This window comes from Bos mutus, chromosome 13 (assembly GCF_027580195.1).
Source record: "Bos mutus isolate GX-2022 chromosome 13, NWIPB_WYAK_1.1, whole genome shotgun sequence".
Classification (NCBI taxonomy): Eukaryota; Metazoa; Chordata; class Mammalia; order Artiodactyla; family Bovidae; genus Bos; species Bos mutus.
The window spans coordinates 46,842,873-46,868,736 of NC_091629.1; the positions used below are offsets into that span (position 1 = coordinate 46,842,873).

Genomic DNA, 25,864 nt, shown 5'->3' on the forward strand with positions numbered 1-25,864 from the left:
GCTAAATCGTGTCCGACTCTGTGACCCCAAGGACTGCAGCGTGTCAGGCTCCTCTGTCCTTCGCTATCTCCTGGAGTTTACTCAAACTCATGTTCATTGAGTCAGTGATGCCATCAACCATTTATCTCCCCCTTCTCCTCCTGCCCTCATTCTTTCCCTTCATCAGAGTCTTTTACAGTGAGTCAGCTTTTCGCATCAGGTGGCCAACATATTGGAGCTTCAGTAACAGTCCTTCCAATGAATATTCAGGGTTGATTTCCTTTAGGATTGATTGGTTTGATTTCCTTGCAGTCCAAGAGGTAAGGGAGGCAGGAGAGAAACAGGACTTGTCAAATCTATCTGCTGAACGTCTCCAATCAGCCACACCTTCTGAAACGGCCCCCTGAGCCAATGGGAAAGTGGTCCAGGAAACGGAGATCCTGTCCTGCTGTTCTGGAAAGGAAGGCCCTCTACGGCTTTCTCTGAGAGCCAGGTCCAGGCTCCCTGGGACCACAGACGCCTAAGACTTTAAATTCAGATGTGTTAGCTGCTGCTCAAATTGGAGGGAGAGGGCTTTCCTGGGAGTGAAACTGGACTTGAGCGTTGCCAGGCGGGTAGGAGGGCCCCAGGCTGGTGAAGGGGCACAGGGAAGAGAAGCCCTGGGCACAAGGATGGCCCCAGGTTTCTGCTTCCATTCTTGGTAGGTGTGACACTGACAATGTTGGGCATGTGGTCCCCGCTTCTCCTCTGGGGTCTGGTGACTCCGTGCCAGGGGCTGCTTGAGACGGTGGGCACCCTCGCTAGGATCGACAAGGACGAACTCGGCAAAGGTGAGCCCAAGGTGGGCAGGGTGTGAGGATCCAGCCGCAGTGTAAACTGTCTCATAGATAGACTTACATGCTTATGCTTCGGGGGGTAGACGAGAACAGGGTTTGATTCCCAACTGTGTAGAGTTCAGGGGCTTAATGTTTGGTGTGCAGGCTCCAATGAGTGGTTCACTCTCTTCTGAGAGGGGAACTGGACTGGATGAGCAAGTAGGGTTTGAGTCTCCCTCAGGGATGGGGGTGGGCAGGGTTGAGGAGGTCCGGGGGTGGGTGCTGGCTGAGCCAGCATCTCTGCCCCCCCATTTCTGGGGTAGCGGAATTCTACTAAGCATTTGGGGCCTCAGGGGCTCAACGGCCCAGAGTGACCATGGCTGTGAAGAGGAAATGCTTCCTGGAAGCTCCCCTCATTGTCCCAACCTCCACGAGGCGGTGCTTTCCATCTTGCCCTTCTCACAATCCACATAGAGTCAGGCCAGTCGTGCCCAGGAGGGGTTGCCTCCTCCCTTTTGCTCAAGCTCTGGTGACTGGGTGCTCCCTCCTTTACTTTTGTTCCCCCCTTTCAATCTACCGGGTGGTCCAGTGTCCAGGAGTCCTAGTCATACTGTTGGCCCCAAATCCGATTTGCTGTGTGACTTTGCTCCTCTCTGGGCCCTAGTTTCCTCATCTGTAATATGAAACTTCCTTCCCCCTCCCCTCCCCTTGGCCTCCCCTCCCCACCTCCCTCCTGCCCTCTTTGCAGCCATCCAGAACTCGCTGGTCGGTGGGCCCATTCTACAGAACGTGCTGGGAACAGTCACGTCTGTGAACCAGGGCCTCCTGGGCTCCGGGGGCCTGCTTGGAGGAGGTGGCTTGCTGAGCTACGGAGGGGTTTTTGGCGTTGTTGAGGAGCTTTCTGGGTGAGTCTTACAATGTGGCCGCATGACTGCCTACCTCCTGCGTGCTGTTCAGGTAGCCTGGTCTTTTCTTTGCTTCAGGGAATAGAGAAGAGGTTGACTTTTTTAATTTGTTGGAAGGCAGTGGGAATATCATGGGGAGCCTTAGAGAGGGAGTCCTAGAAACTGAGTCAGAAAATAATGTCTGAATGTCAGGCAGCACGTCCCTGTGGTTGAGGGTTCCAGCTGTGGGATCAGTTTCAATAACTGTGTGAGTGTGTGATCTGGGGCAAGTTTCTCAGTCTCTCTAGGCTAATCCAAGTATCTTCAGGGCTCCCTCCTTCCTCTTCTTTAAGTGTCTGCTCCAAAGACCTCTGTCCTGACCAGCGTGGTCTGGGTGGGTCCAGGCACTAAGGGACTGGTGGGGGGGATGTCAGTGGCCCTGTCCTCCCCGCAGGCTGAAGGTGGAGGAAGTCACACTGCCAAAGGTGTCTGTGAAGCTGCTGCCAGGGTTTGGGGTGCAGCTGAACCTGCACACCAAGGTGGGCCTGCACGGCTCTGGGTGAGTATGCCCCTGGGCCTCTACCCTAGGGTTCCCCACCCCACCCCACTGGGGACTCCCTACCCTATTGCAGGCTCACCCCCTCAACCCCTATTTCCTCCCACCCTACTTCCTTCCCAGGGACTCCTGCTTTCCTATTCCCTCCCTGGATCCTACCTCACTACCCCTCTCCAGGGATCTCCATCCCACGGACGTCCAGGGACTTCCGTCTCTCTCCCTGAGGGAGGTCACTGGTAGGGGTGAGGAAGGGGGCGCATGGGCGTGAGAAAGGACAGGAAGGCTGGGGAGAGAGGAGGGGTGGGGACTAGACCCCTCGCAAGGCTACCCCATCCGCTGCCCATCAGAGCCCTGGTCTGCTGCCCCGGGATGGGCGCGGCCGAGGCGGCCCTGGCGGGTGGGGCCTCGGCTGCCTGGTCACGCCCCCAGTTTCTGGTCTCGCAGCCCCCTCGGGAGCGTCCTGCAGCTGGCCGCCGAGGTGAACGTGTCGTCGCGGGTGGCGCTGGGCGTGAGCGCGCGGGGTACGCCCATCCTTATCCTCAAGCGCTGCAGCACGCTCCTGGGACACATCAGCCTGCTCACTGGGTGAGTCCGCGGGCTGGAGCCCTAGTTGGGCGGCTCCCCGCGTCCAGACCTGATGGGACTCCTCGCGGTCTCCTTGACCAGCTGGGCGGGGCTTGAGTTCACCCTGCCTCTGCCCCTCTCACCGCATCAGCCCATTGCACGGACTTGTGGACTGAGGCCCACCACGGACAAGGACTCTGGTCCAGCCCCCAGCTTGCAACTCCCGCTCCTGAGCGTCCCACTTCTCCAGCCCCTGAGATCCTGCCTCCCTTCTTCCAGATAGAACAAGGGCCAATGGGGGTCCCTCCATCTGCGGGGAATTGAGTTTCTGCTTGTAGCATGTCAGAGACCCAGCTCAGCCTCTGACTTGCTGTGTGACCCCAGGGGATCCCCGTCCCTTGTCTGGGCTTCCGTGTCCCTATCTGTATAATGAGCACCTAAATTTATTGATCCCAAAGTCTCTGGCACCGTTATAACCATCTCTTACTCCAGGTGTTTAGGACACAGTGACCCTTCCACCCACGGGGCAACTGAAGCCCAAAGAGAGCTTGGGATTTGCCCAAGGTCACACACCCACATTGCAGCAAGTGTAGAGATAAACTGGTCTCTGGACTCAGATCCGAGGCTTTCTTGCAGCACTCTGCACCTGCCCCTACTGTCGTCTGCTGTCCGCCCCCACCCTTTCCAACTTTGAGTCAGCCTCTGTTAGTCTCTCCATTCCAGACCAAATCTCACACCCACACCCCACCTTTGCTGGGTGGCCCCTGCGCAGTGATGGGTGATCAGACAGCTCTGTTAGTTTCCAAGAATAGGGTGAACCAGGGTTGGTTCTGTCTGCAGAAGAGCCTTAAAAAGGGGCTTCCAGGCAGGCTCTTGGGCTCCTTAAATCCCAGTGGCTCCATCCTGCTCCTCTGGGCTAGAGGTGGCATGGAGGGGCTGGAGCTCAGGAGGGTGCTGGTGTCCTGTGCTTGCGGTTCTGTGGTTGTCACCCTCCCTCTGTACCCCCATAGTCTCCAAACAGACCTAAGTCTGTCTGCATGCACATCCTCAGGCCACCCCCTCAGACATTCATTCAACAAATACTTACTGAACCCTCAGCCTAAGCCAGGTGCTGTTGTTGACCCAAATGTCACTTGTCTATACTTATTGGGGGAAATGAAGGGAACAGACTTTTATTGAGCACTAGACACGTGTACGCTCCCATTTGATCTCAGTGGCAGCAGCTCTCTCTAAAGCAGGCACTGTATGGATGGGGAAACTGAAATCCTTCTCTGGGCCCGTGGTGAGGCAGAGCCAAGATTTAAACCCAGATCCCTAAGTCCCAGTCAAGCCCACCAGGAGAGGAGATGGGTGATGTCCTGAGTCCCAAGTGCCCACGCTGCCCCGTCATCCGAGTTGGCGCTGTCCCTGTGTGGTGGCCACACCTTCACGCATCTCATTCTGCCCAGGTTGCTACCTGCACCACTCTTTGGGGTCGTGGAACAGACACTCTTCAAGGTGCTGCCAGAATTGGTGAGTGTGGGGCCAGAGACCAGGCACACCCCTCCCCTGGGCTGTGCCCCTCCTCCCCAGCTTTGAGTTAATCTGGGCGCCAGGCAGGATTAGGCTGGTCTTTCCTTCCACGCCCATCAGGTAATCCCATCCTGGCCTGCCCATGGGCGTCCCAGGTGCCGCCTGCCAGTCTGTAGGTGGGCTGGCACAGTCTGTCCTCAGACCTCTGAACCCTATATTTACAGCTTCCGGTGACCTGCTCTCCAATCCAAGTCTTTTTCTTACCCCCTGCTTTGTCTTTGCCACCTGTATTGTTATTGACTTTATATTTTCCTGTAAACTAGATTTGAATTAAAATTGGGTCACTCAATGATTTTAAAAAAAGCCCTGTGCTTAGCAAACACGTCTAAGAAGATCACATATATGTATATTAAGACATGTGTGTGTGTGTGTGTGTGTGTGTGTGTTCAGTCATTCAGTCAGGTCCGACTCTTTGTGATTCCATGGACTATAGCCTGCCAGGCTCCTATGTCCATGGAATTTTCCAGGCAAGAATGCTGGAGTGGGTTGCCATTTCCTCCTCCAGGGGATCTTCCCACCCCAGGGATTGAACCCACATCTCCTGCATTGCAGGCAGATTCTTTACTGCTGAGCCACCAGGAAAGCCCATATATTGACATCATGTGACATTAAACACAATATGATGAAACTGCTCCAGGATGCTCCTGCCTGCCCCTGCCATCCCTTGAACCACACTTAAGCTGGTCTGGCCAAAGCTCCATTTTGTTAAGGATGGAGAGGGGAGCGGCTTGCTGACAGCCAGCAAAGAGTAGTCAGGCTTTCTGGTCGCCAATCCTGGCTGGACCTCTCTTATGAGTCCTTGTTAAGAACAGCTGTGGAGGTGGCAAGGGTATCGGAGACTGACGTTGACAAAACTGCCCTGGGCTTCAAGAATCCAATCAGAAAAGCAGCTCAGGGGGAGAAGAGACGCTCCCAGCAGCCCAGGCCCATCTCAAGTCGATTTCAACAAGGGAAGTAGCTACATTTAAGTCACAGCCAGTAACTGGGGTCTCTGGACAATTGGCTGCAAGATAGGATTTATGTGACTCAAAGAGGTTTTAAAAATAAGAGTTAATTACTGACACTTAGAGACTGGAGGCTTCTCTCAGCAATCTGATTTCTGGCTTCTCTTGTGCCGTCAGCCATCCTGGCTGCCCGTACCTCCTTCCTGCAGTCGGCACACAGCTGGTCTCCAAGGGGCTGCTCACCCTCTCCCATCACAGCCCCTCTGGTCTCCTCTCCTTTCTGTGATGTGCCTGACCCCAGAAGCCCTGGAGTTAGGGATTCCATGTTTAAATGAAAAGACAGCCTCCTCTTGTCTTTCTGAGAACAGCTGTGATCTTGGGTAGGTCGCCTGTCTCCTCTGGCCCCAGCTGCAGAATGAAGGGGCTGAGTGAGAGAAGGGGCTGGGCTGGGCCACCTTTGGGGTTCTGCTGCGGTGGACTCGGATTCCGTGATAAGATTCTGGAATCCAAACCGCTTGCTCCCTGTTGTCACAGCCCAGGGGTTTTCCGGGAAACTCAGGATGGTGTTATAGTAGATGCCCCGGGCCAGGCCTGACTCTGCATGGAGGGTAGGAGATGCCGTTCTGTGGGATCCGGATTGTAGGTCTCCGGGCGTCCACCTGGATGGCAGGAGGGTCCTGAGACCTTGGAGAAAATAGCCATTTGTTTCCTCTGGGGAAGGCCTTGTCCCCACGCCCCAGCGAGCCTCTGGAATGTGTCCCCATGTCCCCCCAGCATCCTCCAAGGTGTTCTGAGGGGGCCCATGTAGCTGGCCCTCTGCACCACCCACTCTGCCCTCTGACACTTCAAGTTCCAGCCCATCCATGCCTCCCACCTGTGTGACCCCCTATCCATCTCCATTGTCTGCCCTGTTTGGGGCCCTCGGGACCCCAAAGCAAATAATTTAAAGAAAATGCAGTCATTCCTTGCACCAGGCTGGGGCCCACTCTTATGCTCCTGTTAACCCCCATCTCCTCTGGACACAGCTGTGCCCCGTGGTGGACAGTGTGCTGAGCGTGGTGAATGAGCTCCTGGGGGCCGTGCTGGGTAAGCTGGGGTCTGCCCTGCTCCTCCTCTGCACCTGCTCTTACCTCTCCACCCCATTACCCCAATGGGTGGGGTACTAGCGAAGAGGACGGGGCAGAATTCTGGGCCCTTTCACGTCTTCCTCAGACTGACGAGGCCGCCATGATGAGGAGGCCTAATGGTGGAGTTCTGGGCTGAGGCCAGTTCAACGGGGTGAGGACACGTGGAGCCATCCAGGTCTCCATCTATCGGGGCTTCAGGCCACTCGCTGATCACCAGTGGGGTGTCTGGCACTGTCAGAAGTGTGAGGCAGATATTATTATTATCTGGACAGACAAGATGACTGAGGTCCAGAGCTTACATAAGGAACCCAGGGCCCCTCAGCCACAGTGGCCCCCGGCCTCTCTGAGCCTTATGGAGACATGGATGCCTTTTGTATTCACAAATGGGCCTTGAAAAAAGTATAAAAATGCTTAACTAGGATTAGGATAGAAAACCTGGGGGCAGATGTATCTCTGTATGTGGTGTTAAATGAGAGAGGCAGGGCAATGACGTGGTTAGTGGAACCAGTGCTGGAAAACAGGAGCCTTGGCTTTGCTATTCTGTGGCTTGTGTGGCTTGGGGCTAGTGACTTCCTCTGTTAAAGCCTCAGTTTCCATATCTGTAAAATGGGGATGACAGTAGCACCCAGGTGAATACTCAGTAGAGTGCTAGGCATTCAGCAGGCGCTCAGTAAATAGAAGTAGGGCCTGGGCTCATGGGGGCCTTTCTTCTTCCTCCCCTCCTCATCCAGGCCTGGTGCCCCTCGGGGCTCTTGGGTCTGTGGAATTCACTCTGGCCACACTGCCTCTCATCTCCAACCAGTACATAGAGCTGGATGTCAATGTAAGTGCCCACCAAGGCCCTGCCCACCACTGGGGGTGGGTGAGGTCCCAGTGGAGGCCAGGAAGGGGATGCTGACTCAGAGTCAGGTGAGTGAGCTGCCCTGAGATCCTGCCGCACTGTCTCTCACCTCTGCAGCCCATCGTGAAGAGCGTAGCTGGTGACGTCATTGACTTCCCCAAGCCCCGCAACCCCGTCAAGGTGCCGCCCAAGGAGGACCACACATCCCAGGTGACCGTGCCTCTGTTCCTCTTTAACACCGTGTTTGGGCTCCTTCAGACCAGTGGTGCCCTTGACCTGGACATCACCTCCGAGCTGGTAAGTGTGGCAACCTGCCCTGCTGGGTCTTAGCGATGCTAGTTGTAACCTAGCTGAACCTCATCACTGTTCAGCCCTGATGAGCCTTCTTCTTATAATCAGAGAGACTTGGACAGTTTTATAGCAGGTACATGTCCATGCTTGTCCTTGTAGACAAGTATGACATTACTTACTAATTGATAATGGCCTCTACTTGGCTAAACCTGAGTGGGACTTCTGAGTCTTTCTCAACATGACACTCAGGAAGTTACTTTGAATTGGTCAAAATTGGTGTGTGAAATGTAGCCAGTTTTCTCTCCCCGCACCAGATGAGCTCTTGTAGTCAATGCTCAATTTTTACTAAAGTGTGAATGGCTAACATTCCTACTACTTTCTCGAGAGCATATTTGAGTTGAAGAGAAGAAAACTCAGTTTGGACTATACCAAAGGTATACAGAGCCCAAACACCGTTAAAGAGGTACAGAGGTGCGGTCACCTGGGATGTGTGGTCCTCCTTGGGCGGCACCCTGATGGAGTTTTGGGGCTTAGGGAAGTCAATGATGTCACCGACTATGCTCTTCACGACATTTGGACATTGGACATTTATTCTGAAGTTTCAGAGATGTCTGTTTCCCTTCTGGCCCCTCTCACACCCTCACAGATGTCTGGAAGCCCCAGCCCAGAAGTCTTACCCAGTGGCATTCTTGGTCTCAGCCCTGTCCAAAGGCAGTAAACTCTGAGCCACCTGGGCCCTTCATCTGCAGCTCAGCCTAAGGGAGCAGGGGTTGATCATTCACTTCCTATATGTGGGGTCCAAAGAGCATGCTGAAGGCCTGTGGGGTGGTTGGAATAGGGCCTTGAGCTGGGAGCCAGATGTGACCAGATTTTCCAATTTTTTAAGTTAGAAACTGCAAATTTATATGAAATGTCCTAATTTGTAAATGATAGAAACAAATTTATAGTATTTGAGAATATTTTGGGGTAAAAAGCAAAAATATGTGGGGTCAGATTCCTGGGCTTTCAAATTGGGAGGGAAGTTTAAAAGGTCAAAGCCTGGTGCCACCATTAACCAGCTTATGAGCCTGGACAGGAACCTCAGGTTTTTCATCTGTAAAATGGGAGTAATTATAGCACCTACTTCCTGGAGCAGTTATAAAGGTGGAATGAGTGAAGGCTCAGAAAGCCCTTAGCATGAGTCTGGCATGTAGTAAGCACTCATCATTGGTTACTAGAAGGAACATGAGTGTCTGTGGAGACGCATGTATGTAGCTGGGTGGGAGGAAGCTACTGTTGGTGCTGAGGGATCCCTATCTCGGCTCTGTGTTTACCCCCCTTCCCATTTGGTCTCCGGTCCAGGTTCCCAGCAATGTCCCACTGACAACTACAGATCTGGCAGCTTTGGTCCCTGAGGTGAGTGACCCTCTCATGGACTTTATTCATGGTAGGTCTTTCCTGATGACCCTGAATGGACTCCAGAATCTTTCTCAATACAGCTCTACAGATAGTCACAATTGAATGTTGAGTTCAAATTCACACTGAAGTGTGATTGACTAACACCATATCCTTTCCTGATAGTAGATTTTGCTTAGAGAGAAAAGGATCAGGGTTTAACTGCACCAGAAGTCAACTGGGCATTTGTCCTCGGCCTGTTGCTCCTCTGTCAAGCAGAGGACAGGAGTTTCTTTCCAAATGACTTTAGCCCCCTCCCTCCAACTGCCTTCAGTTCAGTTCAGTTGCTCAGTTGTGTCCAGCTCTTTGTGACCTCATGAACCGCAGCATGCCAGGCCTCCCTGTCCATCACCAACTCCCGGAGTCCGCCCAAACCTATGGCCATTGTGTCAGTGATGCCATCCAACCATCTCATCCTCTGTCGCCTTCAATCTTTCCCAGCATCAGGGTCTTTTCAAATGAGTCAGTTCTCTTCATCAGGTGGCCAAAGTATTGGAGTTTCAGCTTCAGCATCAGTTCCTCCAATGAACACCCAGGACTGATCTCCTTTAGGATGGACTGGTTGGATCTCCTTGTAGTCCAAGGGACTCTCAACAGTCTTCTCCAACACTGCAGTTCAAAAGCATCAATTCTTCGGCCAACTGCCTTACTTCATCTTAGTCTCAGTGTTCTTGTCCCCAGAGAGAAGACTCAGGGCAGTGACCTTGGAAAAGTAAGAGAAAGGAGAAGATTCAGGGAGATTTGACTAGTGGGCATCAGTCAGTACGTGGCTACAGGGCCTGGCCCTCAGCTTTACCATTCCTCCAACTGGGGCTGAACAGCTTCTTTCCAGCTGTGGGAATCTGAATTATTTAGCAGCCCTGTGCCAGGTGCTGGGCATGTGCAAGGGGCAGACAGTGAAAAGTAGATAAAAGTCTCTGTGTTCCAGGAGCTGCCATTGTGATGGGAGGGACAGACATTGAACAAATGAATAAGCAGAATATATACAATGTCAGAAGGTGGAGGAGGGTACCTCGCAAAGGCCTCACTGGGGAGGTGATATGTGAGCTGAAGGCTGAAAGAGGGGAGGGAGGGAACGGTGAAGGTGTCTGGAGAAGACATTTCTGGCAGAGGGAACAGCGAGTGCAAAGGCCCTGAGGTAGGAGTGTGCCTGGCAGCTTGGAGGAACAGCAGAGTGGTCAGTGAGTCTAAGAGAGAAGAGAATAGGGGCCAGTGGTGGGAGGCTAGACACAAGGGCAGAAGATGGATCATGTGGGACTGTGGGCATAGGAAGGTTTTTTGTTTTCTTTTCTTTTTTTACGTTGTCTAATGAAGTGTGTCCTAGGGGCGATTTTGACTCTGATTGGGCTGTTCCATAATGTCAGCCTCCAGGGGGCCGAGACCAGACCTATTCAGGCTGTTACCACAGTTCCCAGCTCAGTACCGGTACCCACTAGGTGCTCAGTGAGTGTTTGTTGACTGACTGACCGGCTGATTCTATTAGTGGGGCATCTAAGATGCCCCCATGCCCCCTGCTCTGCCCTTGCTTCTCTCCAGGCCCTGCGGAAGCTGCCTCCAGGCCAGCAGCTCCTGCTCTCCTTGCGGGTGAAGGAAGCGCCCACAGTCACGCTTCAGAACCACAAGGCCACGGTCTCCATCCCAACTACCATCCATGTGCTGTCCTACTTCCCTCAGGGGGCCCATGAAGCCTTGTTCCAGCTGAATGGGGTGAGCGGCTGAGGGGTGGGAGCAGGCACTGGGGTTCTGAGTAGGCCTGACCCGCTCCAGGCTGTGGATCTCAGGGTGGGGGATCCCATAGGGCACCGTGCAGGAAGCCCTCACCCACTGTCAACCTGACTGTTCGGACTCCTGCCTGCTCCCTCATCACACGTGTCCTGGGTGCTTCCGCAGGATCTCAGGAATTGGCCCCGCCCCCTAGCCACCCTGTGCTCAGATACCTCTTGGATGACCCTCCAGCTCTCCCCGGCCCCCCACCTCCATTCTGCTCTCCTCCACCCCACCTCTGCTAGTTTCCCCAACCATACATCTGGGCAGAGGCAGTCCCTACCCTGCTCACTCTGCCCTGGCCCCACACGGCCACATACCACTCCTTGCTGCGTCCCCCACCCCCGGCCTCACTCTCCTGCTTTCCCAGCCTTGTGCCCTAAGCCAGTTACTCAGGGCTGCCAGGTTCCCCCACCTTGCCCTTGTTTGTGCAGAGACCACCACGTTTCTCCCCTTCCTTTGGCTAACTCCTTGTCTTCCAGGATTCAGCACAGGGGTCACCTCGTGGGTGATGCCTTCCCTCACCCACTGCAGGCAGGATTGAGGGTCTGTCCAAGCTCCTGCCACCCCAGGACTCCCTCACATCCAACACTGACAGCCCTTAGTACTCTGGTTTCTGAGCACCAGAACCTTCACGTGACTTCCTCGTAGCCCAGCATGGACACTAACACATCAGCAAGGGGTAGTGGAGGAAATGAATGGTGGAGAGTCACCTGTTGGCCAAGGCAGACCTACCTGTCTTCAGGCTCCTTTTGCCGAATTGGTATAATTTCTGCCTGCTCTTCTCACGTAGGTGATGACTTTAAATGCCCAGCTGGCTCCCTCGGCTACCAAGCTGCACATCTCGCTATCCCTGGAACGGTAACGTGGGATCCTGGGTGTTGTCTTTATGAACAAGAATTAGGGGGACTTCACTAGTGGTCCAGTGGTTAAGACTTCACCTTTCAATGCAGGGGATGTGGGTTTGATCCCTGTTTGAGTCACTAAGATCCCACATGCCTCACTGCCCAAAAGCCAGAACGTAAAACAGAAGCAGTGTTGTAACAAATTCAATAAAGACTTAAAAAAAGAATTAGGGACTAGCAGAAACCCCATCATTTATTGAGAGGCAACTGAGTTGCAGGTGTTTGTTTTGCCAGAGTCTTCCTTGCCTCTGGAACCTACTGGGAAGGGGTGGTCTTGGCCCATTTTACAGATGAGGCAACTAGGGCTCAGAGAATCGCCTCCAGAGAGGGCATCTTCCACTGCACCTGCTCAAAACCTGGCCCTGGAGATAAACCTGCTGCAGAGGAGTCCAGACTTCTGAGTTTCAGCCCTAGAGGCAGGCCATGGAGATACCTGCCCTTGAATGTGGTCAGATGCTTTGTTATTCACGTGGACTAGCTATATGGACGAAGGAGCCTGCTGGGCTGCAGTCCATGGGGTCGCTAAGAGTCGGACATGACTGAGCGACTTCACTTTCACTTTTCACTTTCATGCATTGGAGAAGGAAATGGCAACCCACTCCAGTGTTCTTGCCTGGAGGATCCCAGAGAAGGCGGAGCCTGGTGGGCTGCCGTCTATGGGGTTACACAGAGTCGGACACGACTGAAGCGAATTAGCAGCAGCAGCAGCAGCAGCTATTTCTCTAGTTTCTATCCACCTCTGGTAACTAGGCCTCATGATAATCATACTAACCGAGATAGTGAGGTTGATGACAATCCTTCCTTATGCATGCACAGCACTTGACAGTTTGCAAAGCCCAGCCTCCAAAAGTGCATTGTCCCTGGAAGCCAGGCTCTGTCTAGGCCTCCGTCCTCCAGGCCCAGCACTCTCACCTTGGCCTGGGGCCTGGGGCCTCTCTGTCCCACCCCTGGATGCAGGATGCAGGAGTATTCCCAGGGGACTCTGAGATCTGCTTGCCCTGGGCCATAGGCACCCGGTGCTCACCTGATCCCTGCCGGCCCCTCAGGCTGCAGCTGCCCCCGCTCCCACTCCCCCTCCCCACAAGGCTCCACCGCCACTCCATTTCTATACTTGACAAAGACCTCACCCACTGCCAGGGTTCACCTCCCCTTCCTGGTGGCTGTTGAAGCCTCAGCTCTGCAGGAGAAGAGATGTGTGTCCGGGCTCTGGCCCTGGACCTTTATGTGGGCCAGCTGTGATCCACTGGTGGTTTATTGCTGTTAGTGAGCAGCTGTCGGGTGCAGAGCACCCTGTATCCAGGGCTCAGTCTATGGGAGGGCTACTCCTCAGAGAGCGTCAGTCAAACAAGTGGGAGTCAGATCAAGGTTCCAGGGCCGTGGAGTTGGAGGTGGCAGTCATGACATTTCAGAAGGAGGTTAGCTCCCTCCAAGCCCATTTTACAGGTGGGTAAACTGAGACCCTGAGTCAAGGCTGAATGGAGGCAGAGTTGAGCCTGTAACCCTGTTTCCTGATCCTGGAGAGCTAGGGATGGGGTAGGCTGGGGTTTGGTGGGTGCTGGGGCCTCTCAACATCTCTCTTCTCTCTGCCAGGCTCAGCGTCCAGCTGGTGTCCTCCTCTGCCCATACCTTCGATGTAAGTTCTGGGAGGCTGGGCAGTTTGGCGGTGGTGAGGGTCTACAGGTGGGGTGGAAAGGAAGCAGGATGAGTCAGGCTGTATGACTGAGCTGGTCCCAGTCTGGGCTCTGCCCCCAAAAGACGGAGTGGACAAACATCCCGGCTGGTGTGTGTCTCTGTGTGTGCATGCACACACGTGCACTCACTTGTCAAACAGTCATTGTCTTAGGAAAGGGAATCTCATGATCTTTCAGTCTTGGAACCTTACAAAGTTGTAAATGTGTAGAACCTCACAAGGGCTCAAAATTCTGGAACTTCACACAAGTAATAAGGTCCTTGAACTCAGAAGGTTCTAACATTTCAGAGACTCACAGAGCCCTTAGTTTCCTGCTTCTTATAAAGTCCCAAGGTTCTAGAATTTCATGATGGTTTCAGATTCTAGATCATTCTAAGTGTTTCTCAACTCCTAGGAATCTAAGGTCAGACCACACAGAATTACTGGAGCTGTGCTCATTTCCTCCCTCTTTCTCAGACACAGGCCCCCACCAGGCCCCCCAGATCCTTCCTCCAGGAGAGCAGCCCTTTCAAGCTCACGGGGCCCAGAGTGAAGCCTGCCTAAATCAGAGTCCCCTTGGAGTCACTCTTGAACTGCCCACCCCAGCAGTTCCTGTGCCCACTAGGAGCTATGTCGTCAGGCTTGTGGGGAGGCTGGGGCAGCTGGACCTCTGGAGTTTTCTTCCCGGGAAGGGTGGTACTGCTCCCTGCAAAGCCACCCCTTCCAGCCTCTCTGCATGCTCTGTTGCAGGCATCCCGTTTAGAAGAATGGCTCAGCAGTGTGGTCCGGCTAGCTTACGTGCCAAAGCTCAATGGTAAGCGAAGCCTTAAGTGTCTTCTTGGACACGGAGTGTCTGAACTCAGGATTGCCAAATCCATTGCCTCTCTCCATTGCTCTTTTGTTAAAAAATTTAAGTATAGTTAATTTATAATGTTGTGTTAGTTTCAAGTGTACAGCAAAGTGATTTGATCATTCTCTACTGTTCTTAATAGACACTGAGATTGGAGAGGGCTTGATCCCCCTTTCTAAGATACAGAAACTAGGATTGTTTCCAATCAAACAATATGGATTGCTCCTGCATCATGCCCAACTCTGAGTGTCAAGAGCTATCTGATGTGGATCGTGTCTTCAGGCTCACAATCCAGATGGAAATAGTTGTATAAACAAATGAATAGAATATAAATGACCCAGATTGTGCAAGAGACTGAGAGAACCTCAAGGAGGCTCTGCTGAGGGAACCCCTTAAGACAATAGAGAAAAGGGGCATTTTTGTTTGGGTTTAGTAGGATGAGTAGGAGTTTCACGGGAACCTGAGTCTCGAAGAAGAGAATTGGCTAGCTCAAAGTGGTGGAATAGGGTCAGCAGGTCCCGCCTTGGCCCCTCACATATCTTTGCTTTCAACCACATCCTTTTCACAGTGAACCTAGATGTTGGGATCCCCCTGCCTAAGGTTCTCAATGTCAATTTTACCAATGCGGCCCTGGCAATCATAGAGGTGAGTTTCCCATGGTGGGGAGGGTAAGCCTTGATGGGCCTAAAGCTTGTCTCTGGAGAGGGGACTGCTCTGCCTTTGACAAGGTCTGTCGCTGCCCATTTTCTAGGTTGCTCAGGGATTATAAACTACCTAACTTGGGAATGGCAAATACATGACATACATTCTAGCGCTCCTTCCTTACTTGCCCAAGGCGGATGTTGGCAAGCAGTCACAGAGCTCTTTCTTGTTGAATTCAGACACAGGACTGGCCTGTGGGATGGGATCTCAGGTTTCCTCACAGAATCACAGTTCCCCTCGTCCAGGGGTAGCAAGTACACTTTCTGTCTCTCCCCTGCGCTGTGCCTGTGGCAGCCTTCTCTGACAGATCAGGGCGTTTTTTCCTGCTGAGTATGGACATGGTCTCACAATCCTCTTCAGTCCAGTACGCCTTTGAGTCTTGGAACAGCTCTGGGAGGTGGGCAGATCAGGGAATCCTGGACCTACTTCTCAGATAAGGACCAAGGCTGTAGGAGGCCCAGTTTCTGGTCCAAGGTCACACAATAAATTCACAGGAAAAATGACACTTGAACTAAAGTCTCTAAAATCAGTGCCCTCTCCCACACTGAAGGTCATTTATTCATCGTTCATTCATTTGTTCACTCGTTCACTTAGTAAGTGCAAGTTGTGTTCCCAGTACAGTGCTCACCCCAGGGCACGGGGTTGGTGTTGGGGGTGGGGGACGCAGAGTGGCTGCAGGGGTGGGAGGTGTAGCGGGATGTTGGGCACAAGGGCTCAGAGGACCTAACCTAGAGCCATTGCTCTTTGCAGAATGCCGTGGTGCTGACCGTGCCATCCTGAGGCTGACAGAGGGCTGCCATCCCTCTGTGTTGACCGCCAGAATCCTGCCCACCTGCCCATCTGCCTCAGTTTTCCTCCCAGGCTCTAGCCTGTGTCTGTGACAGTATAAGTGTCCCTTATCCACCCAGGGCCCCCCAGGTGCTCTGGCCCTGCAGCTCTGTCCCCAGTCTGGAGTGGGGACTGCAGGGCTAGCCACAAGACTCTGCTTTGGAGAAAGATCTAGGGCCTCCTTGGCATGTCCTGAGCTTTCAATAAATGGCTCGTCTCAGCACCTCCTGGCTGGTTTGTTCTCCAGTCACACTGGGGCTGCCTTGGCCTCTGCCTCTGGTGCTCTCCCCAGCTTCAAGCAGGGCTCCTGGGAGGTGAAGGGACCTGGGGCCTAGTCATTGTAGCTTCATGTCCCAAACATAACTGGTTGACCTTGGCAACCTCTGTGTCTTGTCCTGCCTTCCTCCGCCTCTGTGTGGCGTTCTCTGTGTCCCCCTCCCCACTTCCTTCCCGTCTATTTCTTTTCTTTTCTTCTTATTTTTTATTGGCCATGCCACGCGTGCCATGTGGAATCTTAGTTCCCTGATCAGGGATCGAACTCGTGCCCCCTCCCTGTATTGGGAGCATGGAGTCTTATCCATTGGACCACCAGGAAGTCCCGTCCTCTCTGTATTTTTCTAAACGCCTCCATCTTTCACCCTGTCTCTCTGAGCCTGTCTGAGTTTGTGTCTGTCTGTTTCGGTCTCTCTGATTTTGGGACACTTCTCAGAAACGATGTCCGAGTTGAATTTTGAAGGCTGAGTAAGAGTTTTCCAGGGAGTACTCCAGGAAGCAGAGATGGGTGAGACTCCTGGAAGGTGTTGCCCTGGAGGGGTCACTTAACAGCTGCACACCTGCCATTGACACACCTCAGGACAGACTTCAGGACAAAGTACGCTGAATGCTCATAGTGTGGGTGGAGAAACTGACTCCAGAGAGGAGCCTGGCTGGCCGAGGCTGCACAGGAGCAGAGCTGGGATGGGAAACTGGGGATCCTGATTCTCTTGCCGGGACTCCTCTCCGCTGCTCAAGATGGGCCTCCTTGGTTCTGGAGAATGGCCCCAAGTTGGTACAAATGGGTGGACCTGAGTGAAAAGGTGCCAGTTAAGTTTTGGGAACTGGATTAGTGGATCTAGGGGGTGCAGTGGGGAACCAAGGAGAGTTGGAACCCGTCTAGAGGTTTATGCACCAATGGGAATGACCATCCTCTCATCCATCTACCCATCCATCCATCCATTCATCCACCGACCCATTCACCCTTCCATCTATATTTATCCACCACTCACCCATCCATCCACCCACCACCCACCCATCTACCCACCCATCCATTCACACATCTATTCATCCTCCAATCTGTCCATCCATCCACTGTTCTACCCTTTCTTCCTCCCGGTTCCCTTCTTTTCTCTTTACCTCCCCTCCACCCACCTGCAGTTATTGGTTTGGACTACGTGCCGGACCCAGTGCTGAGTGGCATGTGGGATTTATGCTTGTCTCCTTTCTCACCTCCAGTGTCTCCTGACTCCCATCCAGGACAATACAGTGATTATATGAGTAGCTTGAATTTTTGCTGCCTGTGTTCAAATCCCAGGGCTTCCTAGGTGGTGCTAGTGGTAAAGAACCCATCTGCCAATGCAGAGACATAAGAGACATGGGTTCCATCTCTGGGTTGAGCAGATACCCTGGAAGAGGGCGTGTCAACCCACTCCAGTATTCTTGCCTGGAGAATCCCATGGAATGAGGCGCCTGGTGGTCTATAGTCCACAGAGTCACAAAGAGTCGGACACGACTGAGGTGACTTAGCACACACGCACACAGGTTCACATCCCATCCCAGCTGCCATGTGGCCTCAGGCAAGTCATTGACTCTCTCTGACTCTCAACTTCTTCATCAGTAACTTGGGGATGACGGTTAATTTGGTTTTGAGGGTTAACCAGCACTCAGGATGTTGACTCACCCATCAGTTCCTGTTAGCTCATGTTACTGCCACATTATTCTACCTTCTCATCCTGCCTTCATCTGCTCCTGCCTCTCCACCCAGACCCCAGCACACCTTCCTCCTCTCTCATGGGGACTGCACCTCCTGTCCTGTTCTTCACACTCTCCTCTCTTCCATCCTGTCCTCCTTCAGCCCTTCCTTGACCTCGTCTGACCATCTCTCACCTCCACTGACAGACTTTCCATGGCTGGGTTCTCTGGGCCAGCAGAAAACCATCCAGGCTCCCAGGTTTGGCGTCAAGGCTGCCTGTGGCCTCAGCCGATCCTCCTGGAGCATGAAGAGGAAGCAGAGCTGGTTCTGTGCCTCGGGCTCCTCGTCTGTGAAATGGGAATCATGTCTGTAGGACTCACTCATGGGTCGTTTGAGGATGAAATGAGATAGTCCTCCCAGAATACAGAGAAGAGTGCCCCCAGCCTCACAGACCCTAGGCAGGCTCTGTTATTGTATTCGCCGTCCTGGATTGTCCCTGCCTCACCTTGTTCTCCCGCTTGACCAAGAGCTCCCCAAGGTCAAGGTGAGGGAGGGTCTTTGTTCACCCTGGTGAGTCCTGTGGTTGCACAGAGTAGCAATGAAAACAGCCAACCTCTACCGAGCGCTTACTGTATACCAGCCTCTGTGTTAGACGCTGATGACCCTTTGCTCAGTTAGGTTTCATAGTGACCCTAATCAATGGGTGTTATCGCCCTATTTTAAAAATGAGCAAACAGGCTCAGAGAAATGGAATTGGACAGCTCCTAAGTGGCAGAGCCAGGGTTTGAACCAGATCCTTCTTCCCCTTAATCCAAAGCCTGGGCTTTTCATGACTGTGCTATAAAAATAATACTTGCTGTGTTTATTGTATGCTTCCTAACTGCAGACACTGTCTTAAGGACTTTTGATACTTTTGTCATCATCTCCTTGAATCAACCCTTCTTTCTCAGAACTGTTTTTACGTTCACTCTAGAGCTGTCACCCTGTTTATTTAACTTATATGCAGAGTACATCATAAGAAACGCTGGACTGGAAGAAACACAAACTGGAATCAAGATTGTGGGGAGAAATATCAATAACCTCAGATATGCAGATGACACCACCCTTATGGCAGAAAGTGAAGAGGAACTAAAAAGCCTCTTGATGAAAGTGAAAGAGGAGAGTGAAAAAGTTGGCTTAAAGCTCAACATTCAGAAAACAAAGATCATGGCATCCGGTCCCATCACTTCATGGGAAATAGATGGGGAGACAGTGGAGACAGTGTCAGACTTTATTTTTCTGGGCTCCAAAATCACTGCAGACAGTGACTGCAGCCATGAAATTAAAAGACGCTTACTCCTTGGAAGGAAAGTTATGACCAACCTAGATAGCATATTCAAAAGCAGAGACATTACTTTGCCAACAAAGGTTCGTCTAGTCAAGGCTATGGTTTTTCCTGTGGTCATGTATGGATGTGAGAGTTGGACTGTGAAGAAGGCTGAGCACCGAAGAATTGCTGCTTTTGAACTGTGGTGTTGGAGAAGACTCTTGAGAGTCCCTTGGACTGCAAGGAGATCCAACCAGTCCATTCTGAAGGAGATCGGCCCTGGGATTTCTTTGGAAGGAATGATGCTAAAGCTGAAACTCCAGTACTTTGGCCACCTCATGCGAAGAGTTGACTCATTGGAAAAGACTCTGATGCTGGGAGGGATTGGGGGCAGGAGGAGAAGGGGACGACAGAGGATGAGATGGCTGGATGGCATCACTGACTCGATGGACGTGAGTCTGAGTGAACTCCGGGAGTTGGTGATGGACAGGGAGGCCTGGCGTGCTGCGATTCATGGGGTCGCAAAGAGTCGGACACGACTGAGCGACTGATCTGATCTGATCTGATCTAGAGTTGAGGAAACTGAGGCCCAGAGAAGTTAAGAGACTTGCCCAAGGCCACACAGCCAGGAAGTGATGAGGGTCAGCACTTGAGCCCAGGCCCCTGACTCCAGAGCCCAGGTTCTGAACTGCCACATTTAGGCTGGGCAATGAAACTAGCCAGATGTGCAGGAAGTCCCTCGGTCAGCAGCGAACCGACAGTTCATAAGGGGAACAAGGGTTGAGTTGGAGGGATTGGTAGTGAGGCTGGGTCTGTTTCCTGGTCCCAACTCCCCACTTCATGAAGCCCCCACAAGGCCCCCTGCAGGCTGAGTCACCTTCAGGATGAATCGCCTCCCAGGGCCTGGTCCCACCGGCTCCAGACAAAGGTGCCCTTTGGCTGCTAAGCCCAGGTGATCTCCTCGGCGCCAGAGCTACACTAATCCTCTCGGGGCCCTGGGGGGAAGGCTGGCCTCATGACCACCAGGACCTGGCTGGTCTCCGGGCTGAAGACAGCATTGACCTCCATGTGTGCACTGCCCTCTACAGTTCACAGTAGGCGTTGATCCTTGCTCTCTGGCGGGAGGGACGGGCAGGTGGAGAAAGGCGCGGTTGCCCTCTTTGCCCCACAAAGCTCCAGGCATGTTCCAGACATTTCCTCCGCAATCCTGGAAACCCTGCTGAAGAAGTGTGGTATTCTGCCCATTTCTCAGATGCCCAAACTGAGGGCCCAGAGAAGAAGGGATTGTCCGGAGCTGAGAGGCCAAATGGGATCTGGGAACACAGGCGTGTGTGGTTCTTGGGGTCTCTGCCCTGGAACCCTCCTAGCCCTTACAGGTGATCAGTTGGTCCAGGGCCTGGGTTCAGGCACCCGCTCACACTCCTGTGGGTTTTACCAACTTTCTGCCTTGTGGCGCCAACAGGGACCCAGGATGATGAGAGTAAAAATACCACCTACTGAGCACCTACTGGGTGCTGGGCCTTGTTCTCACCACTTTGCAAGATTAAACTCGACCTTTACGACATTCTTTTGAGGCCGAGTCACTCTGGTCACCATCTTGACACCAAAGAAACAGGCTTGGAGAAAACAGACAGCAGAATTCAAACCGAGCCTCTGGCTCCAAGTCTGTTTTCCATTAAAGCACCCGCTGCAGATGGGAAAGTGAGTCCCAGAGAGGCGCTGGCTCAGGCTCCAGTGGTGCCACTGGCGAGGTTGGCAGGATGCCTGCCTTCAGAGGCCCCACAGCCCTCAGACAGCAGGGAGGACGCATCTCCCTGCAGAGTTCAGGGGAACGCCTGTTTATGCTCAGCCTGGCTTGAGAGCAGACCTCGGTGGGGGAGAGAAATGCCCCCTCACCCAGGAGAGCTCCTCAGGTGGGCTTCATGGGGAAGGAGGAGATGTCATCAATTAAGCACTGAGGTAGGGGGTCTTCCCTGGTGGTCCAGTGGTTAAGACTCCGCACTTTGAATGCAGGGGCATGGGTTCGCCCCTGGTCAGACAACTAAGACCCCATGTGCCATGGGGTGTGGCTAGTACGTAAAAAAAGAAACACGAAGGTAGGACCTAGGCCTGGCCTGGGGGCAGGAAGCAAGGAGGACTCAGATTGCTCCCCAGGTTGTGTGCAGTGATTGAAAGCATTCGTTCATTCATTCATTCATTTGCTACACTGGCATCTGTGCCTGTGCTGGGCTGGCAGTGGGGCACAGGCCTGGTTTGCCCAGAGCAAGGCCATCTCAGTGGGGTGGCAGAGGGCCTTGGGCGTCCAGAGGGAGCATCCGAGTTGGGGGTTGTCACAGCATTCTAGAGCAGCTGGCATTTCTGCACTGGTGTGACTAGCAGAATCTGGGGAAGGGTGTTCTTTGGCAGAGAGGGCACGTGCAGAGGCCGGGAGACAGGGAGGCTGGGGGCGGTGGTGGTGAGAGGAATGGGTGCCACTCGGTGTGGAAGGCAGATCCACCTTCAGTGCCAAGGGAGAGGTCTGGTCTGTGTCCTAGCAGGTCTTGGAGCGGGCAGTGGCTGCCTCTGAGGGGTGGGAGCAGGCACTGACTGAGAAGGAACAGGAGGGAAAATTCTGGGGTGATGAAAATATGTTAAGATAGGGGTGCAAGCGACATACTGTATAACATTGTCACTATTTAAATAAACACTTGATATTTATGAATTTCACTGTATGTAAATTCTACATCTAAAGAAGATGATCGTTATGGCATGCATGTTAAAGTGTTTAGAGGAAAATATATTGTTAACTGCAACTTTCTTTGAAATACATTTTAAAAATATTTATTTATTTTTACTTATTTGGCTGCACCGGGTCTTAGTCATGGCATGCGGGATCTTTAGACGTGGCATGCGAACTCTTAGCTGTGGCATGTGGGATCCAGTTCCCTGACCAGGGATCGAACCCAGGGCCCCTGCATTGGGAGTGCAGAGTCTTGGCCACTGGACCACCAGAGAAATCCTTGAAATATGTTTTTTTTTTTTAAGATGGATTAATGGATGAATAGATACATAGTAAAGTAAGTATGCTATGCTAAGTCGCTTCAGTCATGTCTCACTCTGTGCGACCCCATAGACAGCAGCCCACCAGGCTCCCCCGTCCCTGGGATTCTCCAGGCAAGAACACTGGAGTGGGTTGCCATTTCCTTCTCCAATGCAAGAAAGTGAAAAGTGAAAGTGAAGTCGCTCAGTCGTGTCCGACTCTTAGAGACTCCATGGACTGCAGCCTACCAGGCTCCTCCGTCCATGGGACTTTCCAGGCAAGAGTACAAGAAAATACTAATGGTCGATGTAGCCGGTGGGTAGAATCTGACAAGTATATGGGTGCTCACTGCACAATTTTTTCAACTTCACTGGATGTGTGGACATTTCATAATGAAATGTTGGGAGAAAAACTTCTGCAGATCAACAGAAGCCAGTCTGCTTGTTCTCTTCACACTTGCCCCAAGTTTGAAGAGTCAGGTCCAAGTTTATCTCCTCGAATCCTCAAATCAGTCCTGTGAGGCAGATATTCTACCTACTTAACAGATGGAAATATGTGATGAGAGGCAGAGAACAGGGGAGTGGCTGACCTAAGGTCACACAGCGAGTTCTGGGTCGAGTGAAGCTGAACCAGGGTCAGCTTGATGCTGAGTCTGGGTATGGTTCTCTGCCCTGGCCAGCTGGAGTGGGCAGTGCCTGCTTTTGAGCTGAAAACTAGATGCCTCTGGGGGTGCTTCCACTTCCCCCATCTGGGGTCCTTGCTAGGGTCTCTAGGAATGTGCCCAGAGCAGGGGCCGATAAACCCCAGCTCATGTGACACCATCCAGAGTTGCAAGTTCTCAGAATTAGCTACAAACGGCCAGGGGCCGATAAACCCCAGCTCCTGTGACACCATGTGGAGTTGAACAAGTTCTCAGAATTAGCCACAAACCGCAAACCCTTGTGGTTTTGAGTCTCAGTGCCCAATGTGAGGAGCAAATCTAGATTCCGGTCTCTCATAATTACATGGTGTTTCCCTCCCTGGGTCAGGGATCAGACTCTGGCTGCTATATAAGGCCAGCCTGCGACCAGATTCAGCTGAAGCAGAGGGCCCAGTGAACAGGACCTCTCAAGACCGAGCTGCAGGGACCTCCCGGGGGGTAAGGAGGTGCCCCCTTCCCTCTTCAGAGTCTGGGCAGGGGGAGCCCGAGGTCTGGGGAGGCAATGAAGTGTGTCCCAGACTGGATACCTGCCTGGGTGACCCTTTTCTGAACCTCAGTGATCTTGTCTGCAACATGGGCATAGGCAGGAGACCTCTCAGGGATCAACAGAAGGGCCTGAGTCCCTTGAATGACATGGGTGAGCAGAGCTGCACTCATCTTCCCCAGGAATGTTGGGGTTGGGTACCCGGGACCTTTGCTACCTCCCTGACACTCATTAGCTGTTTGCTGATGCCAGAAATCCCTCCTTTGATGCCCATCTTTTTAACTGAAGGTGGTGATCCCTCTTTGAACAGAGAATTCTCTGGGCAGTGGGGTTAGGATGAGGTGAGGAAGCCAGGGGGAAAAAATTCTTAAATATATGATACCATAATATTCTACTATGAATGAGTTCCCATGAAATTCTTCCTAGGGGAGCAGGGAAAGAATGGAGGGGCTGTGTGAACTTCAGGGGATGTAGGAGACAGGAGAAAGGGAAGAGGGTGCATATGTGGAGGGGGTTGAGGCCAACAATTTCATAGTTTGGCCTGGAAGGAACCATGTCCTGCTCTGATTCTCTGAGGCTGGTGAATGGGTAGACTGGTTTGGTGGAGTAATAGAAGTTTATTAGACATGAAGGCAGCAAAATAAAATTTTCTAGGGGTTGACCTGCTCATCCCCAAATGCATGCTTCACCCCTCCAATCTCATAATACTTCACATCCACTTCTTAGGGGTGTGAAATAATAGTCCCCCCAAAATAGCTACTGTTTATTGAGTGTCTGCTATGTACCAGATATGATGTGCTGGTGACTGCATGTATGTGCGTGCTAAGTCACTTCAGTTGTCTCTTTGCGACCCTATGGACTGCAGCCCATCAGGCTCCTCTGTCCATGGGATTCTCCAGGCAAGAATACTGGAGTGGGTTGCCATGCCCTCCTCCAGGGGATCTTTCCAACCCATGGGTCGAACCCACACCTCTTATATATACTGCATTGGCAGGTGGGTTCTTTACCCCTGGTACCACCTGGGAAGCCATGATTGTGACTAGGAAGCTGTAATTCAAAAGGTCAAATCTCTTTTCTAAGGATTAGAATCCAGAGAGGTTTGATCTAGAGCCCTTCATCTTAATGACATGATGATGGAACAGTCTCCTCCAAAGAGATAGGAAGGGGTATTTGCTAGCTGGCTGGATGCATGCAAGTGTGGCTAGGTGAATGTGTTGACAGGTGGATGGACTGATGGAAGGATGTATGGGTGATGGATGTATGAAAGGAAGGAAGGAAGAAAGGATAGGTGGATGGATATAAGATCAGCTTGCTGGTTGGTTGGGTCATGTATAGTGGGATGGATAGATGGGAAGAAGGATGGATAGATGGATGGATGGATGAATAAGAGGGGGAATGGATGGTTGATGAGTGGGTGAATGGATGGGTGGATGGGGGAATGGAAGGATGGATGGATGGGTGGTTGGGTAAACAGATGAGTAGATTTCTCTAGAAATCTCTGGAGAAATTTCCCCAGAGTCTGCCTTCTACTAATTTGCTATTTTGATTGGAATCCCCAGTAGAGTATTTTTTCTCTATTCCTGAAGCTCCATTTGTAAATTTTCATCTGGGGAGATATTAATGAAACATCTATGTTATGGAACAGTTCAGTTAATGATATGTCCAGATTGACTGCAATTTGAAAAGCTCAGAAGGTGGCATCAGGAACTCTGGGCCTGCCTTATTCTATGCCCTTGGGTGATTTCCCCTGTTTCTGGGCCTCAGGGTCTTGATGTGACTCTTGGTGGGCTGAAGGGGTGGTGCTAACTCCAGCTGCTGGGCAGGGTGGTAACACCCAGCCATGGCCCTATGACCCACTGTCTCCTTAGCAGAGAAGCAGTGCCAGCATGTGGACGGCGTGGTGTGTGGCTGCTCTGTCAGTGGCGGCTGTGTGTGGTGTCCGCCAAGATACAAACACCGTCCTCAGGGTTACCAAAGACGTGCTGAGCAACGGTGAGTCCAGTCCTGCAGAGAGTGAATGGTGGCAGGCGGTGGGTAGGGAAGTCCAGCCAACTCTGAAATTCCCAAGCACTCTCTTGTTCACTGGCAGGTTCTACATCAGAAGGATGGGTGGCTTCTCTCTGGGCCTTAGTTTCATCTTTTCCGTGAGCTCACACTTCCTCAGCACTTGCTAGGGGCCAGGCACCATGCTGGGGAGTGTATGCTTGAGGCAGTAGAAAGCAGCGATTAAGAGCTTGCGTCTTGGAGTCAGCCTTCCTAGAGTTCAGATATTGGCTATATGACCTTAAGTCCATGACTTGAGTTCTCTGAGCCTCAGTTTTCTCATCTGTGAAGAGGGTGTCATTATGGTCCCCATCCTGGAGGACTGATACAAGAATCTAATGAGATGAATGACCTTTTGAAAACTTAGCACAGTTCCTGGTTCATAGAAAACACTCAAAAGTGGGAGCTGTCGTTGATCCTGCCTTCAGTTCTTGGGGGTCTCTCTTTTGTCATCTGGAAAATGAGGACATGTCCCCTGCCCTCATTCCTGTCCAAAGTTGTCATAGAATGAAAAAAATGGGGTCATTTCCTCAGTGTCACAGGCCTCAGTTTCTTTATCCATCAAATGGGGACAATAATTCTGGCCTTGACTGTTTTCCAGGAATAAATTTGAATAATGCACAAAGAAGTAGGGTTTTT

General features: G+C 52.3%; 2 protein-coding genes and 1 non-coding gene across 3 annotated transcripts in view; 2 read left to right on the forward strand and 1 right to left on the reverse strand.

Moving 5' to 3' along the window:
- Positions 1 to 697: 697 nt before the first annotated feature.
- On the forward strand, positions 698 to 15,677 carry BPIFB3 (BPI fold containing family B member 3). Its single transcript, XM_070382116.1, has 15 exons — positions 698 to 809; positions 1,543 to 1,699; positions 2,133 to 2,237; positions 2,679 to 2,819; positions 4,247 to 4,310; positions 6,340 to 6,400; positions 7,173 to 7,264; positions 7,400 to 7,579; positions 8,915 to 8,968; positions 10,544 to 10,714; positions 11,565 to 11,632; positions 13,267 to 13,309; positions 14,096 to 14,159; positions 14,764 to 14,840; positions 15,648 to 15,677. The coding sequence occupies exons 1-15, from the start codon at positions 698 to 700 to the stop codon at positions 15,675 to 15,677; spliced, it is 1,419 nt and encodes a 472-aa protein (XP_070238217.1).
- Positions 15,678 to 21,900: 6,223 nt separating this feature from the next.
- On the reverse strand, positions 21,901 to 21,973 carry TRNAG-CCC (transfer RNA glycine (anticodon CCC)). Its single transcript has one exon. It is a non-coding gene; the product is annotated as a tRNA-Gly (tRNA).
- Positions 21,974 to 25,068: 3,095 nt separating this feature from the next.
- Positions 25,069 to 25,864, forward strand: part of BPIFB4 (BPI fold containing family B member 4) — a 29,381-nt gene continuing 28,585 nt past the window's right edge. Inside the window, exon 1 of the mRNA XM_005887935.2 lies at positions 25,069 to 25,174. Coding sequence (XP_005887997.2) covers positions 25,069 to 25,174 — 106 coding nt within the window. The remainder of the gene's footprint in view (positions 25,175 to 25,864) is intronic.